Source organism: Amphiura filiformis, chromosome 10 (genome assembly GCF_039555335.1).
Source record: "Amphiura filiformis chromosome 10, Afil_fr2py, whole genome shotgun sequence".
Lineage (NCBI taxonomy): Eukaryota > Metazoa > Echinodermata > Ophiuroidea > Amphilepidida > Amphiuridae > Amphiura > Amphiura filiformis.
In genome coordinates, this window is record NC_092637.1 from 65,553,911 (window position 1) to 65,575,700 (window position 21,790).

Below are 21,790 nucleotides of genomic sequence, written 5' to 3' on the forward strand. Positions count from 1 at the left end.
TGTCCGAAGTGTATCGTCATTGGTACCAAAATGTGGCAAATTTCATGAGCAACAACCCATAGGCGATTTATTTTTTCATTGGACGCTTCTGTTTTGAGTTATATGCAAATTAGCTAATTAGCATAAAATGCTCAAATATTGTCCGAAGTGTATCGTCATTGGTACCAAAATGTGGCAAATTTCATGAGCAACAGCCAATAGTCGATTTATTTTTCATTGGACGCTTCTGTTTTGAGATATATGCAAATTAGCTAATTAGCATAAAATGCTCAAATATTGTCCGAAGTGTATCGTCATTGGTACCAAAATGTGGCAAATTTCATGAGCAACAACCCATAGGTGATTTATTTTTTCATTGGACGCTTCTGTTTTGAGTTATATGCAAATTAGCTAATTAGCATAAAAATGCTCAAATATTGTCCGAAGTGTATCGTCATTGGTACCAAAATGTGGCAAATTTCATGAGCAACAAACCGTAGGCGATTTATTTTTTCATTGGACGCTTCTGTTTTGAGTTATATGCAAATTAGCTAATTAGCATAAAAATGCTCAAATATTGTCCGAAGTGTATCGTCATTGGTACCAAAATGTGGCAAATTTCATGAGCAACAACCCATAGGCGATTTATTTTTTCATTGGACGCTTCTGTTTTGAGTTATATGCAAATTAGCTAATTAGCATAAAAATGCTCAAATATTGTCCAAAGTGTATCGTGATTGGTACCAAAATGTGGCAAATTTCATGAGCAACAACCCGTAGGTGATTTATTTTTCATTGGACGCTTCTGTTTTGAGATATATGCAAATTAGCTAATTAGCATAAAATGCTCAAATATGGTCCGAAGTGTATCGTCATTGGTACCAAAATGTGGCAAATTTCATGAGCAACAACCCATAGTCGATTTATTTTTTCATTGGACGCTTCTGTTTTGAGTTATATGCAAATTAGCTAATTAGCATAAAATGCTCAAATATTGTCCGAAGTGTATCGTCATTGGTACCAAAATGTGGCAAATTTCATGAGCAACAACCCATAGTCGATTTATTTTTTCATTGGACGCTTCTGTTTTGAGTTATATGCAAATTAGCTAATTAGCATAAAAATGCTCAAATATTGTCCGAAGTGTATCGTCATTGGTACCAAAATGTGGCAAATTTCATGAGCAACAAACCATAGGCGATTTATTTTTTCATTGGACGCTTCTGTTTTGAGTTATATGCAAATTAGCTAATTAGCATAAAAATGCTCAAATATTGTCCAAATTGTATCGTCATGGGTACCAAAATGTGGCAAATTTCATGAGCAACAACCCGTAGGCGATTTATTTTTTCATTGGACGCTTCTGTTTTGAGTTATATGCAAATTAGCTAATTAGCATAAAAATGCTCAAATATTGTCCGAAGTGTGTCGTCATTGGTACCAAAATGTGGCAAATTTCATTAGCAACAACATTTAGGCGCTTTATTTTTTCATTGGACGCTTCTGTTTTGTGTTATATGCAAATTAGTTAATTAGCATTAAAAGGCTTGGTAGGTATTAGAGAGAGTGGGAGCCAGTCTGGTGTTATGAGCATTATATGTAAACTCATCCCAAAAAGAAAGTATCCAGTTTGATTTTGGTCTATAAGTCAAAGATGGGGTCTTAAATCCAGACCTACCAAAAGTATGTTACAGATAAACTTATTGCGTACATTTTGATACCTCATTTGTCCAAATCGATGCAGAATTGATGACACAATGACCTTTTGAATGCACCTACCCAGGATTTTAAAGTTGCAGTAATTCCTATTGATGTCGCTTTCCTGCCTCTCAAGATTCTTCATAAAGGTACACCATATCAGAGACGGACTAAGACTGTTCGACTTCACTTCATGTGTTTGATTGAATACAGATATTCTTTTACTCATTCCTCAATGTTTTACCCTTCACACTTCACTGTCAATATCTGGTATGTCCTCCTGCTGTCCATCAATGACTGCCAGACATCTGCGGCACATGCTCGCAGTAAAACAAAATGAATATTGAGAAGCAGGACCAAATCAATAGCAATTACTGCAACTTTTATAATTGAGGTAATTGCATTCAAATAGTCATTGTGTCATTAATCTCTCCATCGATTTTGACAAATGAGGTATCAAACTGTGCGGCATAAATTTATCTATAACATACTAATTTGGTAGGTCTTGATTTAACACCCCTTCTTTGACTTATGGACCAAAATTAAACTGGATACTTTCTTTTTGGGATGAGTTTATATATTGTGTTTACGCAACCCATCCCAGTGTTGTTGGGATATTCACAATCCAAGTACAGACTTGATGTGCACCATGAGGAAGTGATCTGATTCCGATCATCTGAATACAGCAGCGTTTTCATATGCACCCTTATATGAAAAGTGCTTAATTGGAATCAAGTTAATATTATAATAATCAAAAACATTTTTGTATGAAATTGGAAACATTTATCTTGTGCTACTCCTTGATGTTTTGCATATTTGGCCTTTTCCAAGAACGTACTGGGTCATTGTATTGTATTGTAAATCAACTGAATTTATAGACGTACATATTTTTTGTTATCATTGACAGGTAATCAAACTTTTCGACAGCATTTTCAAAGTGGTAGACTGTACAACAGAAACTCAGTCCCCAGAGGCAAAACACAATAACATTAACAGCGTGTAAAGGTGCTTAACAACTAACTACCATAGTACGCCATTCCGTTGCTGCGGCCACCTTAACAAACTGGTTCAGGGAACCCATCCACACAAAAGGGGTTTAGTTCTGCTGAACCCAAACCACAAAAGGGGTTCAGTTCTGCTGAACCCACAAAAGGGGTTCAGTTCTGCTGAACCCAAACCACAAAAGGGGTTCAGTTCTGCTGAACCCACCAGACAAAGATAAGACAAAGAGATAAGACAAGGAGATAAGACAAAGAACCAAAGACAAAGAAACAAAAGACAAAGAAACAAAAGACAAAGAAACAAAAGACAAAGAAACAAAAGACAAAGAAACAAAAGACAAAGAAACAAAAGACAAGAAACAAAAGACAAAGAAACAAAAGACAAAGAGACAAGACAAAGAGACAAGACAAAGAGACAAGACAAAGAGACAAGACAAAGAGACAAGACAAAGAGATAAGACAAAGAGATAAGACAGAGACAAGACAGAGACAAGACAAAGAGACAAGACAAAGAAACAAGACAAAGAAACAAGACAAAGAGACAAGACAAAGAGACAAGACAAAGACAAGACAGAGATAAGACAGAGACAAGACAAAGAGACAAGACAGAGATAAGACAGATAAACAAGACAGACAAGACAGAGACACAAATTTCACAATTCAATTGCATTCATTGTTTCTGTAATAAAATAATAATACAAAATTCTTGTTAACCTATTTAAGAAGTAAATATCAATTACAATTCACATTGTTTACGCATTAATTCAGCATAATATTAATTCTATTAAATCATTTAGACACAGTAATAATGCCACGTCCATCAAAGAAATCACGTGTTGCAAAAGCAAGGCAGAGTAAACAGAAAAGTAAGACAATATCAGAAATACAATCCGAAAACAAGGAAGGATGCGAGAAAGAAATTATAATAAGCGATGATGATAGTCAACCAAATCCTGATTCGATTCGCATTGCCTACGTAAATCAAGTGGCTGGTACTTTCCATCAAGGTGATTTTCTATTTAGTGACGTTTCTAGAGGTGTGCAATGTTCTTGCAATACATTAGTGTATCTTTGCCGTATTCCTTTTATTTCCCAAGAATTAAATTCTGTGAATTTAGATCAAATATTGAAAGATGGCGATTATTTGTATAGAACTTTATCCCAGAAATTACGTCTATCAGGTGAACTCCACGAAAGTGGTTATTTTGAAAATACGCAATTACCTACAGAATGTAAATTACAAGACAACTCAACATTTGCAATCAATTATGAACCCTTAAGCTATTGCATACTCGAACGAGAGGATGGTAATGAGCTAGAACCACTCAATGTTCAATTGCAAGCAGCATTTGCAGTGTCAAATTTAAATATACTGATATTTCAATCGTACATGATGGCAATTTACAGGGATTCAGCAACCGGACGCTATATGTTCTTTGATTCACATTCACGGGATAAATTTGGGTTCCCCACAGCAAATAACGGTCATTCGGTACTTTTGGTTTTTGAAGACTTTGACAATTTACATTCTTACCTGAAAGTCTTGTGTTCAAAATTGAAAGTCACAACTGAAATATTCGGTATTCAGTCTGTACATATTCAAATGACCAGCGAAATGTTATCAGAAACTAACATTCACGACGAGGCAGGCTGTTCCACGTGGACCAAAAGTCAAGATATACCACAGACGAAGTCGACAGGCCTGTCAAAATACCAAAAGTGGTATCAAAGTTTGACTAAAAAAAAAAAAAATGAAAGACTCGAAAAGAAGCGAACAAGGGCAAAGGAACAATATGAAATAACCGAATACGCAGGGCGCAAAAAATTGCGGGAACGTCAAAAATATGAAATTCCCGAAAATGCAGAGAAAAAACGTCAGCAATCAAAGAAATCATATGAAATTCCAGAAAAGGCAGACAACAAACGTAATCAGGCACGTCAGCAATCAAAGAAATCATATGAAATCCCCGAAAATGCAGAGAAAAAACGTCAGCAATCAAAGAAATCATATGAAATTCCAGAAAAGGCAGACAACAAACGTAATCAGGCACGTCAGCAATCAAAGAAATCATATGAAATTCCAGACAATGCAGGGAAAAACGTGATCAGGCACGTCAGCAATCAAAGAAATCATATGAAATTCCAGAAAATGCAGAGAAAAAACGTCAGCAATCAAAGAAATCATATGAAATTCCAGAAAATGCAGAGAAAAAGCGTCAGCAAACACAGTCAAATATGTACAGGAAAAAATCGGATATCAGTACAGTAATTTTGCATTTTCAAGAATCGTGTAGAAACGATCAGCTTACTTACGTGTGTCAGATATGTCAACGTATCTTTTTCAAGAGACAAGTCAGGGCACTGTACACTAGCGCATATAATCGGTCTATCCTGGAGCAAAGTTTACCTTGCAACACCGATATAAATGCATTACCCGCAAAGAAAAATGATGAAGTTCATGATCAAGTGTGGATTTGCATGGCATGCCATGATAATTTATTAAAAGACCGTGTGCCGAAGTTGTCAACTGTGAACAAATTAGCATTAGTACAACAACCTCACCAATTAGCCGGATTAAACATGCTAGAAAGACATCTTATTTCGCCAGCTATCCTATTTATGAAAATGATCCCATTGATTAAAGGTGCTCAAAAAGGTATCAATGGACAAGTCGTGTGCGTAAAAGCTAATATTAATAACACAGCTGCGTGTTTACCAAGACTACCAACGGAACAAAGTCTTATCCGGATCAAGTTAAAACGTCGCCTCATTTAAAAGGGCATCATATGTGTCAGGACGTTAATCCAGAAAATGTTAGACAAGCACTTAAATGGTTGAAAGCCAACAATCCGGTATTTGAAGATATCGATATCAACTTTGATCAGTTTGATTCTTTGTTAGACGACCAACTAATTTCCGGCGAACACGATCAAGAAAATGACATCGCAGAACCCCATTCTCCAAATGAGAGTGAACTCGCGACTGAGTCTATAGCTAGTGACAGCACAGAATTGTACGAATACATCAATATTGATGAAGAGCAAGACATGCACGACCAAGATGAGGATAGCAGTGACAACATAGAAATGTACGATGAAGGACAAGACTTGGACAACCATGATAATGATGATGATGATGCTACTAATAATGATGATGACGATGATTGTAGTAATGATGACGATGATGATCATGACATTACGAACACATCTGCTCCTCTGTATTCCTTTTTGCACCCGGTTGATTTTTCTCAATATCTTGCAGACAAGCATGACGAATCAATCCTCTGTATAGCTCCAGGTGAAGGCAATAGGCCACAAAAGGTTTTGGAAATGGAAGCGCAATCTTTTCCCGCCGAATTCCCGGATGGTTCAAATACTTTCAATGACGACAGAGAAGATAAATTATCGCCATCTCGCTATTTCAATGCACGCATATTTTCAGCAGACAACAGGTTTGCCAGAAACCCAGAATATATCTTTTTGCGTTGTATGCAACAGAGGTACAACAGATTTGTGACAATATTCAAATTGCACTTCGTAGAGGTAGCACCAAGACTGCAGATGGAAGAAAGATAACAGCTTCAATGTTAAGAAACCATGAAGAAGTGAAGGGTCTGATTCGAAGAGATGAAGGGTACAGATTCCTAGCAAAGATACGAGGAACGCCCGCTTACTGGGAAAAATCAAAGAGAGATGTTTTCGCAATGATACGGCAACTAGGAATTCCTACGTTTTTTATCACCTTTAGTGCTGCTGATAGACGTTGGATTGACATAGACAATGGTATCCTAATATCACAAGGAAAACAGCCAATGACTGCAGAACAGCATAAGAACATGACCTGGGAAGATCATTGTAAGATCATCATGTCAAATCCAGCAGCAGCAGCCAGAATGTTTCAGCAAAGAGTCCATACGTTAATCAATGACGTCATTCTTTCTCCAGCCAATCCTATTGGAAAAGTCGAAGACTATTATTACAGAACCGAGTTCCAACAGAGAGGTTGGCCACATATTCACATGATAGCATGGGTGAAAGATGCGCCAGAATTCGATACAGATCCAGACGAGGAAATCGCTGAATTCATTGACAAATATGTGTCATGTGAACTTCCTCCAGAGGAAGACGTCGAATTGCATGAAATAGTATCAAAAGTACAGATGCATACTAAATCCCATACAAGGTCATGCAGAAAAACTGGACAGGTATGCCGATTTAACTATCCTAGGCCACCATCGAACGAAACCTTCATTTGCAGACGTCCAGAATCCATAGACGATCTAGATCTTAATGAACTGGAAGCGGAAGTGGAGCGTACAGATAGAAAAGAAAGGGAAGAGAATGCAAAGGAGACTATTAAGAAAATGTGGAAAGAAATTGAATCAGCCACCGATGACACAGATTTTGATGAAATCCTCCAGAAAATACAAATAACACACAGTCAATTTGAAACATGCTTAAGCACACTTGCCAAAAGAAACACCGTCTATCTGAAACGACGTCTCAAAGATCAATGGGTAAACAACTACAATCCTCACTTGATAAGATGTTGGAATGGAAACATGGACATACAGTACATATTAGATCCATTTGCGGCTACAATATACATGCTCTCGTACCTGACGAAGTGTGAAAGAGAAATGGGTGACTTGCTCAGAAACGCACAAAGAGAAGCTAGAGAAGGGAATGTCGATGTTCTTACCGAACTTAGAAAAGTTGGTAACGTATACTTGCAACACAGAGAAATCAGTGTAATGGGTGCTATTTACATGGTTTGCAGTATGCCTTTGAAACAAAGCTCACGTAATGTTGTGTTTGTTCAAACTGATGTTGATGGACACAGGATATCGTTGCCACTCCAACAACTTCAAGAGAATGCTGGGAATTCTGAAGAAGTTTGGCAAACATCTCAAATTGAGAAATACATCGGTCGACCTAAGCTAGCAAAATATGAAAACATGTGCATGGCAAAGTTCTTCTCTAGTCATTATCAAGTATCTAGCAAAGAAAGTACACAGACAGAAAACGAAACTGATGATCAGACAGAAGGTGACCAAAGTGATTATGAAGATGGAAGTGTACCGAAAGAAGGAATTAAGAGATGTCGACCAAAGAAAAAGGCTATCGCATTGTCGGGATGCTCAGCGAAAATGAAACAACGAACCACCGCAAAACCAGCTGTCATTCGTTATCCTCGAGTATCAATTCATAGGGATAAAGAGCGTTACCATATGAACATGCTACGCCTATATCTGCCACACAGAAGAAAGCAAATCAAACCTGAATCATATGAAACGTATGAAAGTTATCACTTACAAGGTCGCGTAACCATTAATGGGGAAATCGTTTCAGTTCAAGAAATAGTGCAACACAACATGAAAGAATTCGAACCAGATAACGGTGCCCTAGATAATGCATGGGATGCACTCCAAGAAATACCGACCTTCAAGATGCATGGAATGCTTTAAATCCACAAGGAGAACAACAACAGCAGGATGATAGATTGGAGCGTAATTTGTACGAGGATTCAGATGACGAGCTTGCTGAAATCGAAATTCCTGAATTACAGCAGCCGCAACAACAACGTCAAGATTTACCGAGGTGTGCAATAGAAACATGCCGTCCTGAAATTACAGAAGAACAAGCAGAATCTATGATGCGACAGTTGAACGACAAACAACGTCAACTATTTAACTATGTTACCAAGTGGTGCAATGACAAGGCCAGTGACCATACCATATCACCATTCCACATTTTTCTTACTGGAGGAGCTGGAACTGGGAAATCACATCTGATCAAGTGCATAACATATTATGCTAGAAAAACCTTTCTTCCAATGACAGAAAATGCTGAGGAAGTGACTGTTTTACTACTTGCCCACATGGGAACTGCCGCCTTTAATATATATGGCCAAACAATCTGCACTGGCTTAAAGATACCTCCCAGAGGATCACATCATTACACGCCTCTTGCAGAAGAATCTGTAAACACGTTGCGAATGAAGTATCGACACCTACAACTTGTCATCATTGATGAAATATCTATGGTGAGTGTACCACAGTTTGACTATATAAATGGTCGATTGCAACAGATCAAAGGTTGTTCAGACACCACTTACTTTGGCAATGTGTCAATTCTTGCAGTTGGAGATTTTTATCAATTACCGCCTATTTCTCCAAGAACACCATTGTGTCTTCCACGTGATGATATATTAATGGACCTCTGGAACCTATTCAATGTTGTTGAACTGACAGAAATTATGCGTCAAAAAGATGATGTCGTCTTTGCTCAAATGCTGAACAGACTTCGCACAAGGAAACGAAATGAACCAATAAGCGATACTGATATGAAGTTACTTCAGTCACGTACAGTTTCCGGTAACCACGATAACGGACTATCCGCTCCCGATGACGCAATGCATCTATTTTATCGCAACGATGATGTCGATGACCATAATGAGAAAATGCTAGCTACCTTGAGTACACATATACATACGATACAAGCCATTGACATTGATCAAACAGGTGGGCGAATCATAAGAAGAAATGAGCAACCACATAAGACAACACGCAAAGATCGCAACACAACTTTGGCAGATGAACTGAAATTAGCAGTGGGTGCCGAGTTATGCTGATATCGAACGTTGATGTGACTGACGGTCTGTGCAATGGAGTTTCTGGCGTATTTAAAGGTATCGAATTCTGCAACTCGACAAATATGCCAACTGTCGTATATGTCAAATTTGATAGTTCTCGTATTGGTGTCAAGGCAAGAACAACAGAATTCATCCCACCACACTATCAAGAATGTACTCCCATAAAGCCACGCAAGGAATCGTTTCAGTTGAAAGGAAAGACGTTTACCACAACCAGAGAACAGATACCGTTAAAACTTTCCTGGGCTGTAACCATTCACAAGATCCAAGGACAAACTACGGACAAAGCAGTAATATCAATGAAATACTTGCAGCAGGCAATGGCATACGTAGCACTTAGTCGAGTCACTCATCTTGATGGAATGTATCTGATGAATTTTGATGCCAGGAGAATCTATTGTGATGAAACTGTTGCAACCAATATTGCCAAGATGTCGCAATGTGATCTTTCCGTAGCTAACCCTTTATTAGAAATAGACCACAACAACTATTTCATTATTGCACATCATAACATACAGAGCCTAAATCGCCATTTCGAAGATATGAAAAACAATAGCGAGTTCAGAAAAGCTCACGTCATTTGCTTATCTGAAACCTGGTTGACAAGTAGCAATAACCCTGAAACAATTGCAATTGATGGTTATTCATTGGAATCAATCAATTCTGGTAGTGGAAGAGGGGTTGCCATCTATGTTCAAAACAGTGTGAAATACAATATATTACCATTGATAACTGAGCACTCCGATGTATTAGCGATAAGAACATCAGGAAGAACCAACTTGCTGATTGCAGCTATATACAAACCTGTTGCAACAAGCTCAAGAGTATTCAATGATGAAATGAATGAGATAACAGCCCAGATTGAAAATCTAGAAACAGATTTTAAAGTCCTTGTGGGAGACTTTAATCGAAACTTGATAAAAGAGCAAGTCCTGCCTGCATTCAGACAATACAATCAATTGATTGAAGACCCAACTACTACCAAAGGAACTCTTTTGGATCATATATATATCAAACCAACACCGCAGAACTACAATGCTTCAGTATTGACTTCCTACTACAGTTACCATCATCCAACATTTGTTGCCATAAAGTATTAGGAACTTCACAGTCTTGATATTGAAGGATCCACATTGATTTCAGTCAACTCTAGTAACGGTAAAGGAATAATTGAAATGATCATTTAGTGACACTCCAAATTGTATTATTTTCAATTCTATAGAAGACAATGAACACGTTCTCGTGGTACAAAAACAATCATTTTGGTTGAAATTCTCCAATTATATGTATCAATTCATGAAAACGCTTTTAATGTTGATATATCACTGCATACAATTATTTTTGGATGGAATATCAATGATAAACTTAATATTGTAACCAATATTTCGATTGAATTTGCATCTTTTTCTATATACAAGATTAAAACAAAGAGACCAACAAGTTCCTATTGACAATTTACTTTTTACAGAATCAAATAAACTCAATGATATTATGAAGAACTCGACAAGAAAACTTAAGATATAATGATAAATGAAGTACAATAAAACGAATGTCAAACATGTTCGAATGTTATGTAATATACAAAGTGTAACTCCATCGTGAGTATATTTAATGGTATTGTTTAAAACTGAAAGTGTTTGTTACAATATATTTGAATTTATATTTGACCATTGTGATCAAAAACACTGAAAAGAGAAAAATAATTTACAATAATTAATGTGCAATATACTGTATACTAGTAATAATCAATATCTACATGTGCAATGATAGTGTAATGAACACTACAGCAAAAATCTTATATGCGAAATATAATCGACATTAATGTATTACATAATAAAATGTGACGTATTTTCATCTACAATGCTGTCCAATTTGTTATTTGTATTGAATTATTTTGCAATTATAAATTTGCCATCTTTTTATTATCATAGAGCTCAAAATAGGCTCGTCTGGTCCAGGAGAGCAGGTTTTACTGCTCTCACCGAAACGAGTCTTAAAATTACCGATCCTCAAAAAATTGAGGATCTGTGGTTAAAACCAGAATGCGGCAATCTGGATCACTGACGAGGAGCCACATTCGCATTCCCTGATTTGGCCCCCAAGTTCGGCACATTAAAGGGGCATTTCGTGATCCACAGCCTCATCCCCCCCACTTTTGTCAAAAAAAGTTGAGATTTTTATATCACTGGAAACCTCTGGCTACATAATGTTTATGTACAAAATATTTCTTGCAGATTAATTCGTTTTGCAAAGATATCGTGAAATTTGAATTTCGTTCTGGTGCACCATAACGAAATTACAACGCATTGTCTATGGAGCAGTGTAATACACATAATCATGCATAACTCGCAAACGCAAATTCGGAATCAACTGAAATTTTGGGAATAGGCTTTTTTCGTGGATATGTACTGAAAAATGTCATAAAAAGAGGATGCTAGGATCACGAAACACTCCTTTAAACAGGAACAAAATTAAAATGGGAACAATGCATTTTGTCGGTGTACATAAGGTTTTTTTTCATTGAGGTAAAAGGTCATTAAGGGGGTCAAAAGGTCAATCACAAATTTTCAAAAAATCAAAATCCATGTATAAGTTTCTATTAATCTGAAATTCACCAGGAATATTTCTTATGACCTCCTAAGCACAATGCAAGAGCAGTTGACCCCATCCGTAACCCAGGGGTCAAGTTATAGGGGTCAAATTGCGGCTTGTATTCAGCGTCTGTTGACTCTAGTTTCTTCTTTCTTCTTCTGGCAACCGCAATCAACTGCATGTAGCTCCGCAAGGGATTGACAGATTTCAACCAAAGTTGACCCAAATGACCATTGGGCTAGGCTAAACCTTCCACTTGACTTTGACCTCGCTGTGACCTTTGACCTAGCTATAATGGTCAAAAATGTGATTTCACAAAAAATGCTACTCCTTCCACAAATTTCATGCGATGAGGACATGGTTATATCATGTGACTCGACTTTAGTCGGTGTCTATAGGGTGTGCTCAGATAAGGGGTCAAAGGTCATTAAGGGTCATTTCGGTCAAAGTCTAAAAATATTCAAAAATTCACTGTCTTTACAAATTACATAGCAGAGAGTCGCCATTAGCACACATGCATTGCTACTAGCCAGGGTCTTTAGGATGCCTACAGTTTTGAGGTCAAAGGTCATTAAGGGGTTACTTCCGGTCAAAAACCAAAATTATCAAAAATGTTCAAAACATTTTTATCTCAAAATGTAAACAGACCAGAATAATATAACCAACATACATGAATTAGTGTTCCCTGATGTATGCATGGTATTTTTATTTTGGGGTCAAAGGTCATTAAGGGTCACTTCCTGTTTTTAGCTGAATAACTTCAAGAATTTTTATCTCAAGAACTGAACATGTTAGAATTTTTAAATTAAAATTGGAAAAATGCATTTTGTCGATGTACATAAGGTTTTTTTTTTCATTGAGGTCAAAGGTCATTAAGGGGGTCAAAAGGTCAATCAAAAATTAAAAAAAAATCAAAATCCATGTATAAGTTCCGATTAAGCTTAAATTCACCAGGAATATTTCTTATGACATCCTAAGCACAATGCAAGAGCAGTTGACCCCATCCGTAACCCAGGGGTCAAGTTATAGGGTCAAATTGCGGCTTGTATTCAGCGTCTGTTGACTCTAGTTACAAGCCGACGTCAAACGTCGGCTTGTGCTGTCTCTTTCCAATTCTTACCTAGCCGGGACACCGGCTAGGTCTTGTGATGCTATCGGATCTTTCTTCTTAAGTTAGGCGGGCAGCCTAACTTATTTCTTTCTTGCCATTTCTTCTTTCTTTCCTCTTTCTTCTTTCTCACAATTTGCTACTACTGCCACATTCTTGATCGGATTTCGACCAAACTCAGTCACAAGCAGTATAGGGTAGCTGGCTACAAAAGTTATGGGTTGTTTAACGTCAGAGGTCATCCAAAAGGTCACAGGGGACAAAAAGGTCATTTTAACCGAAAATGCTCTGATTGAGCTGAAATTTAAATGCAATGATCCTTATGACATTCTAAACATGTTTAAAACATTTTAGAATTTATTGAAGGTCATTAAAGGGTCATAAAGGGGGTCAAAGGTCAAGTTTTTTCAAAATGCTCCAATTGAGCTGAAATTTAAATGCAATGATCCTTAAGACATTCTAAACATTTAAAAAATTCATTTAAGGTCATTAAGGGGTCATAAAGAGGGTCAAAGGTCAAGTTTTTCAAAATGCTCCAATTGAGCTGAAATTTAAATGCAATGATCCTTAAGACATTCTAAACATGTTGAAAACATTTTAAAATGCATTTAAGGTCCTTAAGGGGTCATAAAGGGTTCAAGTTAAGGTCAAGTTTTCAAAATGCTTCAATTGAGCTGAAATTTAAATGCAATGATCCGTATGACATTCTTAACATGTTTTAAATATTTTAAAATTCATTTAAGGTCATTAAGGGGGTCATACAGAGGTCAAAGGTCAAGTTTTCAAAATGCAAGCTTTCCACGATCAAGGTATATTAAAACCGCAATAAATTAAACAGTCTCATTAAAATTAATACTATCCAGCACAGTATTGTTGCTTGATCAGATCGTCATAGTCATCCGCCTAACTTACCTCGTGCCCTTGCAAAGGGCACAGTTGCTCTAGTTTCTTCTTCTTTCTTCTTCTTCTGGCAACAAATTTCAAAATGCTTCTTCTCTTACATGTTACATCCTACAATGACGTCACTTGCACATATGCATCGGCTATATCCAGTGTCTATAGGGTGTTCACAGATTTGGGGTCAAAGGTCATTAAGGGGTCATTTCCGGTATAAAACCAAATATGTTCAAAATGCTTCTTCTTCCACAAATTACATGTGATGGTAACATGCTTAGGACATGTGACTTGACTTTGAACGGTGTCTATAGGGTGTTCACAGATATGGTGTCAAAGGTCATTAAGGGGGTCATTTCCGGTCTGAAAGCTAAAAATATTCAAAAAATCACTGTTTTTACAAAATACATAGCAGAGTGTTGTCATTAGCACACATGCATTGCTACTAACCAGGGTCTTTGGGGTGTCTACAGTTTTGGGGTCAAAGGTCATTAAGGGGTCACTTCCGGTCAAAAACCAAAAATCGTCAAATATGTTCTTTTTTTTTTATCTCAAAACGTAACCAGACCAGAGTGACATAAACTTCATATATGCATTAGTGTTACTCGATGTATGCACGGTATTTTTATTATTTTGGTCAAAGGTCATTTAGACGTCATTTCCGGTTTGAAGCTAAATAACTTCAAGAATTTTTATCTCCATAACTAAGCATAGTAGATTTTTTTAATTTAAACTGTAACAATGCATTTTCTCGGTGTATATGAGGTTTTTTTTATATTGGGGTCAAAGGTCATTAAGAAGGTCAAAACATCAAATTTGCAAAAAAATGTTTAAAATTACGGAAAAGTAGCTGTATCTCAGCCTATGGAAGACGGATGAAGCCCCTACATGCTACAGTGATGCACCATTAATGGTGTGAGATGTCCATAATATCAATCACTGACATCAAATAATAGCCGGTCAAAGGTCAAACTTTAAGACTGGCATTTCCGGCCCCGGCTAGGTCCAGATCTGTAGCCAGATCTAGTTTCTTCTTTCTTCTTCTGGCAACCAATCGTGACATTTTGCGTGACTTGCCACGTTTCGCCCTAGCTCTCTTATGCTTCGACAGATTTCAACCAAAGTTGACCCAAAAGACCACTGGACTAGGTCAAACCTTCCATTTGACTTTGACCTTGCTGTGACCTTTGACCTAGCTATAATGGTCAAAAATGTGATTTCACAAAAAATGCTACTCCTTCCACAAATTTCATGCGATGAGGACATGGTTATATCATGTGACTCGACTTTAGTCGGTGTCTATAGGGTGTGCTCAGATAAGGGGTCAAAGGTCATTAAGGGGTCATTTACGGTCAAAGTCTAAAAAATATTCAAAAAATCACTGTCTTTACAAATTACATAGCAGAGAGTCGCCATTAGCACACATGCATTGCTACTAGCCAGGGTCTTTAGGATGCCTACAGTTTTGGGGTCAAAGGTCATTAAGGGGTTACTTCGGTCAAAAACCAAAATTATCAAAAATGTTCAAAAAATTTTTATCTCAAAATGTAAACAGACCAGAATAATATAACCAACATACATAAATTAGTGTTCCCTGATGTATGCATGGTATTTTTATTTTGGGGTCAAAGGTCATTAAGGGGTCACTTCCTGTTTTTAGCTGAATAACTTCAAGAATTCTTATCTCAAGAACTGAACATGTTAGAATTTTTTATTTAAAATTGGAACAATGCATTTTGTCGGTGTACATAAGGTTTTTTTTTTCCATTGAGGTCAAAGGTCATTAAGGGGGTCAAAAGGTCAATCAAAAATGTTCAAAAAATCAAAATCCATGTATAAGTTCCGATTAAGCTGAAATTCACCAGGAATATTTCTTATGACATCCTAAGCACAATGCAAGAGCAGTTGACCCCATCCGTAACCCAGGGGTCAAGTTATAGGGTCAAATTGCGGCTTGTATTCAGCGTCTGTTGACTCTAGTTCTTTCTTTTTTCTGGCAACCGCAATCAACTGCATGTAGCTCCGCAAAGATTGACAGATTTCAACCAAAGTTGACCTAAATGACCACTGGGCTAGGCCAAACCTTCCATTTGACTTTGACCTCGCTGTGACCTTTGACCTAGCTATAATGGTCAAAATGTGATTTCACAAAAATGCTACTCCTTCCACAAATTTCATGCGATGAGGACATGGTTATATCATGTGACTCGACTTTAGTCGGTGTCTATAGGGTGTGCTCAGATAAGGGGTCAAAGGTCATTAAGGGGTCATTTCCGGTCAAAGTCTAAAAAATATCCAAAAATCACTGTCTTTACAAATTACATAGCAGAGAGTCGCCATTAGCACACATGCATTGTTACTCGCCAGGGTCTTTAGGATGCCTACAGTTTCGGGGTCAAAGGTCATTAAGGGGTTACTTCCGGTCAAAAACCAAAATTATCAAAAATGTTCAAAACATTTTTATCTCAAAATGTAAACAGACCAGAATAATATAACCAACATACATGAATTAGTGTTCCCTGATGTATGCATGGTATTTTTTTATTTTGGGGGTCAAAGGTCATTAAGGGGTCACTTCCTGTTTTTAGCTGAATAACTTCAAGAATTTTTATCTCAAGAACTGAACAGGTTAGAATTTTTAATTAAAATTGGAACAATGCATTTTGTCGGTGTACATAAGGTTTTTTTTTTTCATTGAGGTCAAAGGTCATTAAGGGGGTCAAAAGGTCAATCAAAATTTTTCAAAAATCAAAATCCATGTATAAGTTCCGATTAAGCTGAAATTCACCAGGAATATTTCTTATGACATCCTAAGCACAATGCAAGAGCAGTTGACCCCATCCGTAACCCAGGGGTCAAGTTATAGGGGTCAAATTGCGGCTTGTATTCAGCGTCTGTTGACTCTAGTTTCTTTCTGGCAACTCGTGACATTTTGCGTGACTTGCCACGTTTCGCCCTAGCTCTCTTTATTATATGCTTCGACAGATTTCAACCATACTTCAGCCAAATGACCACTGGACTAGGCCAAACCTTACATTTGACTTTGACCTGACTGTGACCTTTGACCTTGACCTTATGGCCAAAAATGTTGATTTCACAAAAAATGCTACTCCTTCCACAAATTACATGCAATGATCATGTGACTCATGTATATGAATCAACATGTGGCAGTGCTTAAAACTTATCAAACAGAATTGAGGTCAAAGGTCATTAAGGGGTCATTTCCGGTAAAAGTCTGAAAAATTTGTAAAAAATATTCAAAAAATCACTGTCTTTGCAAATTATATAGCAGAGAGTTGCCATTAACACACATGCATCGCTACTAGCCAGGGTCTTTAGGATGCCTACAGTTTTGGGGTCAAAGGTCATTAAGGGGTTACTTCCGGTCAAAAACTAAAATTATCAAAAATGTTCAAAATTTTTTTATCTCTTAATGTAAACAGACCAGAATAATATAACCATCATACATGAATCAGTGTTCCCTGGTGTATGCATGGTATTTTTATTTTGGGGGTCAAAGGTCATTAAGGGGTCACTTCCTGTTTTTAGCTGAATAACTTTAAGAATTTTTATCTCAAGAACTAAACATGTTAGAATTTTTTAATTAAAATTGGAACAATGCATTTTGTCGGTGTACGTAAGGTTTTTTTTTCATTGAGGTCAAAGGTCATTAAAGGGGTCAAAAGGTCAATCAAAAATTTTCAAAAAATCAAAATCCATGTATAAGTTCCGATTAAGCTGAAATTCACCAGGAATATTTCTTATGACATCCTAAGCACAATGCAAGAGCAGTTGACCCCATCCGTAACCCAGGGGTCAAGTTATAGGGTCAAATTGCGGCTTGTATTCAGCGTCTGTTGACTCTAGTTTCTTTCTTTCTTTCTTTCTTTCTTTCTTTCTTTCTTTCCTTTATTTTATTTTCATTGTTTCTATCTTTCTTTCATTCTTTCTCTCTATTTTCTTTCTTTCTTTGTTTCATTAATTCATTCTTTCTTATGTACTGTTGGCCCTTGAAAATGAATAAAGCCTTGTATGTATAGAATTTATATTGAATGGTTTGCTTCATCCATGTTCAAGGGCAAAAATGAGGTTTTCCCGCCCAGTAACAATATATAAGAAAAAACACATGGCGTTGGAGTTGGACAGTTTAGGAAACTGAAGGCCCAATTAAAGACATTTGGTGAACATTTTTACATGACCCAAACAGAAGCCAAAGCCGACAATTTTGTAATGCATACGCCAGGGGGTAAAGTTACACAATTTAGGAAAAGGCCCAAGTAGGTGCACCATTTTACACTACTTTGCTATAAAATATCGTCAACGGTAGTTAGCATGACCAAAACAGAATAATATTTTGAAAAACCTACACAGTAGTTTTTAAACTGGTTAATTATACTAAATTATACTAGCCGAAACCAAAATTAATATTACTCACGGAACTGAGCTTTCGCAATCTTGGCTAATGGCTTGATCACTGATGAACTAGTCCACTGCTTTTCCCGCGAAACTTGATTGCTATTGACGCATCCTCGAGTCGTTACCCGGGAGTGATGTTGATTTAAGGATAGAGACTATAGAAATTTTTACCAAAGGAACATATTCTTGTTTATACCATGATATTGTTGTATCTCAATACAAGTGTACAAGTTGCGTCACCGTCCTATGTAATTTGTTGGACAAGTATCATTTTAAGGTATTTCGTTTTATACCGGAAGTGACCCCTTAACGACCTTTGACCTCAAACAAAAAATACCACATATACATTAGGTTAACATAATTCATATGTGCACATACCGTCACTCTCCTATGTTTTTCTTAGCTAATACAATTTTTTGAAAGAATTTGGTTTTATACCGGAAGTGACCCCTTAATGACCTTTGACCTCAAATATGTGTATGATGCATAGACACTGGGTAATAGCAATGCATATGTGCAAGTGGCGTTACTGTCCTGCGAAATTTGTGGGAGAAGTAGCATTTTGAGTTGAAATCACGTTTTTGACCTCTGTGATCCCTATGTGACTTTTCACCCCACGAGTTTCATGTGACATGTAGGGGCATGGTCAGTGATAGACTACCCCGTAGTCCACTTGCCCATTGTGCATACTCTGGATATTATATTTAAGCTTAAAACTCTGATTTAATTAATGTGTGCACAATTGATAGATTTTCACACCTGATCAGTCACCCTACTCCCTCTGTTTGTAAGCTTCCCAAGTGGACTACTGACATTGCCTTGCGGTTAAGATTTTTAACACGGGACTCTATGGAGAGTTAGGCCAATTTCTGGCCTAACTAAAATTGTCCATGATGTAATGCATCTTTAAATGGATCTGCCTTGTGATTGGTCGCCCATACCTCGCTATGGTTAAAATCGTCTGGGCCCGCGCCATTACCATTAACTACACCGTAAACAACTGTCTGTGGTATTTGCGGCGCTTTTGTGTTGACGCGAAAGTTAATCTCTCATCAAACATCTAGCGCGTCCATGCTTAGTACTTGTGGTTAATGGACTGATAAACAAGTATGCTTGACAGTGTGTTTTTAGAGAGCAAAGTCCAGGGGATAAAGTTCTGCTTACAATTCAAAGTTCATAGTCGAAATTTCGGGGTTCGCTATCAATAAACTGGTAGATTCCAAAATCAGAATTGTTCAGTATTAAAGTGAGCCGTTATAATTATGCAAGATAATGTTGCATTCAATTACTTTTATTGTCACTAATCGTCTGATATTTTTAACTCTTTATGACCATTTTACTATTGAATATTTTAATTCTAATAAACATCAGTATAATTTTGAGTTCAACGAAATGGGTTCATCATGACTAATAATAACATATTTTTAATAAAATTCGACTATGGCATAGTCTAGGTCAGTGATGGTTCTGACCAAGTGAGGTTAAAATCGGTGTAAGCATGTCAGTGCTAGAGCAAATGTAATGGTCGACAGAAGAAGAAGAAGAAAGAACTAGACTTAGCTGTGGTCTAAGACCACGAACACAGCCGTGTTTTGACCCCTTAATGACCTTTGACCCCAAAATCTACGAAAACCCCACCGGCATTGCCTTATGTCAATGCATGTGTGCCCCATAGTATCACTCTGCCATGTTATTTGTGACAGAAGGACATTTTGAATGTTTTTGTGTATGACCGGAAGTGATCCCTTAATGACCTTTGACCCCAAATAAAAAATACCACATATACCTTAGGTAAACATAATTCATGTGTGCACATACCGTCACTCTCCTATGTTTTTCTTAGCTAATAAAATTTTTGAAAGAATTTGGTTTTATACCGGAAGTGACCCCTTAATGACCTTTGACCTCAAAAACAAAAAAAATACCACATATACATTAGGTAAACATAATTCACGTGTGCACATACCGTCACTCTCCTACGTTTTTCTTAGCTAATAAAATTTTTTGAAGGAATATGGTTTTATACTTGACCTCAAATCTGTGTATGATTCATAGACACTGTGTAATAGCAATGCATGTGCCCAAGTTGCATCACCGTGCTACGTTATTTGTGGGAGAAGTAGCATTTTGAAGCTATTTCGTTTTAAACCGGAAGTGAACCCTTAATGACCTTTGACCTCAAACAAAAAAATACCACATATACATTGGATAGACAAAATTCATATGTGAACATATCGTCACTCTCCTATGTTTTTCTTAGCTTATAAAATTTTTTGAAGGAATTTGGTTTTATACCGGAAGTGACCCCTAATGACCTTTGACCTCAAATCTGTGTATGATTTATAGACACTGGGTAATAACAATGCATGTGTGCAAGTGGCGTTACTGTCCTGAGAAATTTGTGGAAGAAGTAGCATTTTGAGTTGAAATCACATTTTTGACCCCTGTGACCCCTACGTGACATTTGACCCCACGAATTTCATATGACATGTAGGGGCATGGTCAGTGATGATAGTGACCAAGTTAGGTCAAAATCTATTCATGCATGTAAATGCTAGAGCAAATGTAATGGTCGGCAGAAGAAGAAGAAACTAGACTTAGCTGTGGTCTAACCCACGAACACAGGTGTGTTATAACCCCTAATGACCTTTGACCCCAAAATATACGAAAACGCTCATAGACATTAGATCACTTTGCTATGTTACTTGTGGCAGAAGGGGCATTTTGAAGGTTTTTCGTCTCAGACCGGAAGTGACCCCGTAATGACATTTGACCCCAAATAAAAATACCACATATGAATTGGGTAACCACAATTCATGTGTGAACATACCGTTACTGTCCTATGTTTTTCTTATCAAATAAAAAATTTTGAAGGTTTTTCGTTTTATACCGGAAGTGACCCCTTAATGACCTTTGACCTCAAAAAAAAAAATACCACATATACATAAGGTAAACATAATTCATGTGTGCACATACCGTCACTCTCCTATGTTTTTCTTAGCTTATAAAAATTTTTTGAAGGAATTTGGTTTTATACCGGAAGTGACCCCTTAATGACCTTTGACCTCAAATCTGTGTATGATTTATAGACACTGGGTAATAGCAATGCATGTGTGCAAGTTGCGTCGCCGTCCTATGTAATTTGTGGGAGAAGTAGCATTTTGAAGGTATTTCGTTTTATACCGGAAGTGACCCCTTAATGACCTTTGACCTCAAACAAAAAATACCACATATACATTAGGTTATTATAATTCATTTGTGCACATACTGTCACTCTCCTATGTTTTTCTTAGCTAACAAAAATTTTTGAAGGAATTTGGTTTTTACCGGAAGTGACCCCTTAATGACCTTTGACCTCAAATTTGTGTATGATTTATAGGCACTGGGTAATAACAATGCATGTGTACAAGTGGCGTTACTGTCCTACGAAATTTGTAGAAGTAGCATT

General features: G+C 37.1%; 1 protein-coding gene across 1 annotated transcript; it reads left to right on the forward strand.

The window, feature by feature from the left end:
- Window positions 1-5,464: 5,464 nt before the first annotated feature.
- LOC140162047 (uncharacterized) lies at window positions 5,465-9,311 on the forward strand. Its single transcript, XM_072185338.1, has 4 exons — window positions 5,465-5,766; window positions 6,219-7,043; window positions 7,224-7,973; window positions 8,111-9,311. The coding sequence occupies exons 1-4, from the start codon at window positions 5,465-5,467 to the stop codon at window positions 9,309-9,311; spliced, it is 3,078 nt and encodes a 1,025-aa protein (XP_072041439.1).
- The last annotated feature ends 12,479 nt before the right edge of the window (window positions 9,312-21,790 follow it).